The 1268-nt window shown below is 43.5% G+C and overlaps 1 protein-coding gene across 1 annotated transcript in view; it reads left to right on the plus strand.

Annotated features, from left to right (window-relative positions):
* CTNNBL1 (catenin, beta like 1) overlaps positions 1–1268 on the plus strand; it is a 64830-nt gene that overhangs the window by 17565 nt on the left and 45997 nt on the right. The window contains exon 3 of the mRNA XM_009318751.1: positions 287–393. Coding sequence (XP_009317026.1) covers positions 287–393 — 107 coding nt within the window. The remainder of the gene's footprint in view (positions 1–286; positions 394–1268) is intronic.

The following is a 1268-nucleotide window of genomic DNA, read 5'->3' on the forward strand; positions in this document are numbered from 1 at the left end:
TTTCCAAAGAACCTTCCATTGGTAAACGCCTGGCTCATAAAAACCTGACTTACAAGGTTTTGCTTCGAGGAGCTTGCTCAGGTCAGAGTTTGAGTAAATCAATAAATGAGTAGCAACGGCGTATGAGTTTTCTGGCAGCTTCCTGCAGTCAGACTTCCAGGGGTTCCCGAAGGGTCTGTGCCCGACTGCGGTCTCACCACGTCGCTGCAGTCACTCTTTTGCGTTTTGCCGGGTAATTGTGCCAACCATCCAAAGCTCTGTTTTCTGCCCTTTCCGATTTGCTTAGGAGGAACCTTTGGATGAAAGTTCAGTGAAGAAGATGATTCTCACCTTTGAGAAGAGATCTTATAAAAACCAGGAGCTGCGGATCAAGTTTCCTGACAATCCAGAGAAGTAAGATTATGCTCGGCCCCTCTCTACTACGTTTTTTTTCCTTTGATTTTACGTTTCAGCCCTAAATCAATTTCTTGAATATACAGACGTTTTCAGTTACATAAGGCTCACGTTACAGCAGTTATTGCCATGTAGTTCTTCTAAACTGTATTTGAAACTAACTTTGTTAATTAAAAATGGCATTATTGAGACTGGTGGTGGCTGGTATATGGCCGGCAGCATGAAGAGAATAATTGACAACGAAGGGAAAAATTCTGGTTTATTAAATTCTTGCTGTTAATATTATAGATCGTGAAACTTCAGTACTAAAACTCGAGTTTATGTTGTTATTTTGGGAGCGCACAAATTCAATAAGGTTTCGTTAGTTTCGGTTAAGGTATCTACTAAGTGGCTTGGTTCTCAAAAGTGAGCACTAACGAGCTCTCCCAACATCAGTGCTCTTGGCAGTTGGCATCGGAGGGTCATCAGCCACGCTGCAGTTCTCTCCTTTTTCAGGGGGCTCCTCCTTTGTGCTGTTTCTGAGCAGTGGTCTCCTCCTCACTGATAGGCAGGTGGTAGGTGTTTGGGGGGTGGGCTGAAAGATAGAGATCCTGGACTGGTGAGTTTTGCTTTCCAAAGAATTAAAGATTTCATGCCATCATTTTGTGTGAAGGTGTTGTGCTTGCCTGTGCAGACAGAGGTCTGTGTGGGAAGAAATTTAATTTCATATTATTGAGCTTTCAGATGCTGTGGTGAGCAAAACGGCTGGATGGGGTCTGAAAGGCAGACTTTGTGTGTGTTCCTTTCCACACCTGTGGTTCTAGTGAGCCTCTTCCTCCTTTCATGGAGTTTTGTTATTCACGTTAAATGAATTTCTTCCTACACCTGAGTGCCAT

The sequence above is a fragment of the Pygoscelis adeliae genome, unplaced genomic scaffold (genome assembly GCF_000699105.1).
Source record: "Pygoscelis adeliae isolate BGI_AS28 unplaced genomic scaffold, ASM69910v1 Scaffold432, whole genome shotgun sequence".
Taxonomy (NCBI): Eukaryota; Metazoa; Chordata; class Aves; order Sphenisciformes; family Spheniscidae; genus Pygoscelis; species Pygoscelis adeliae.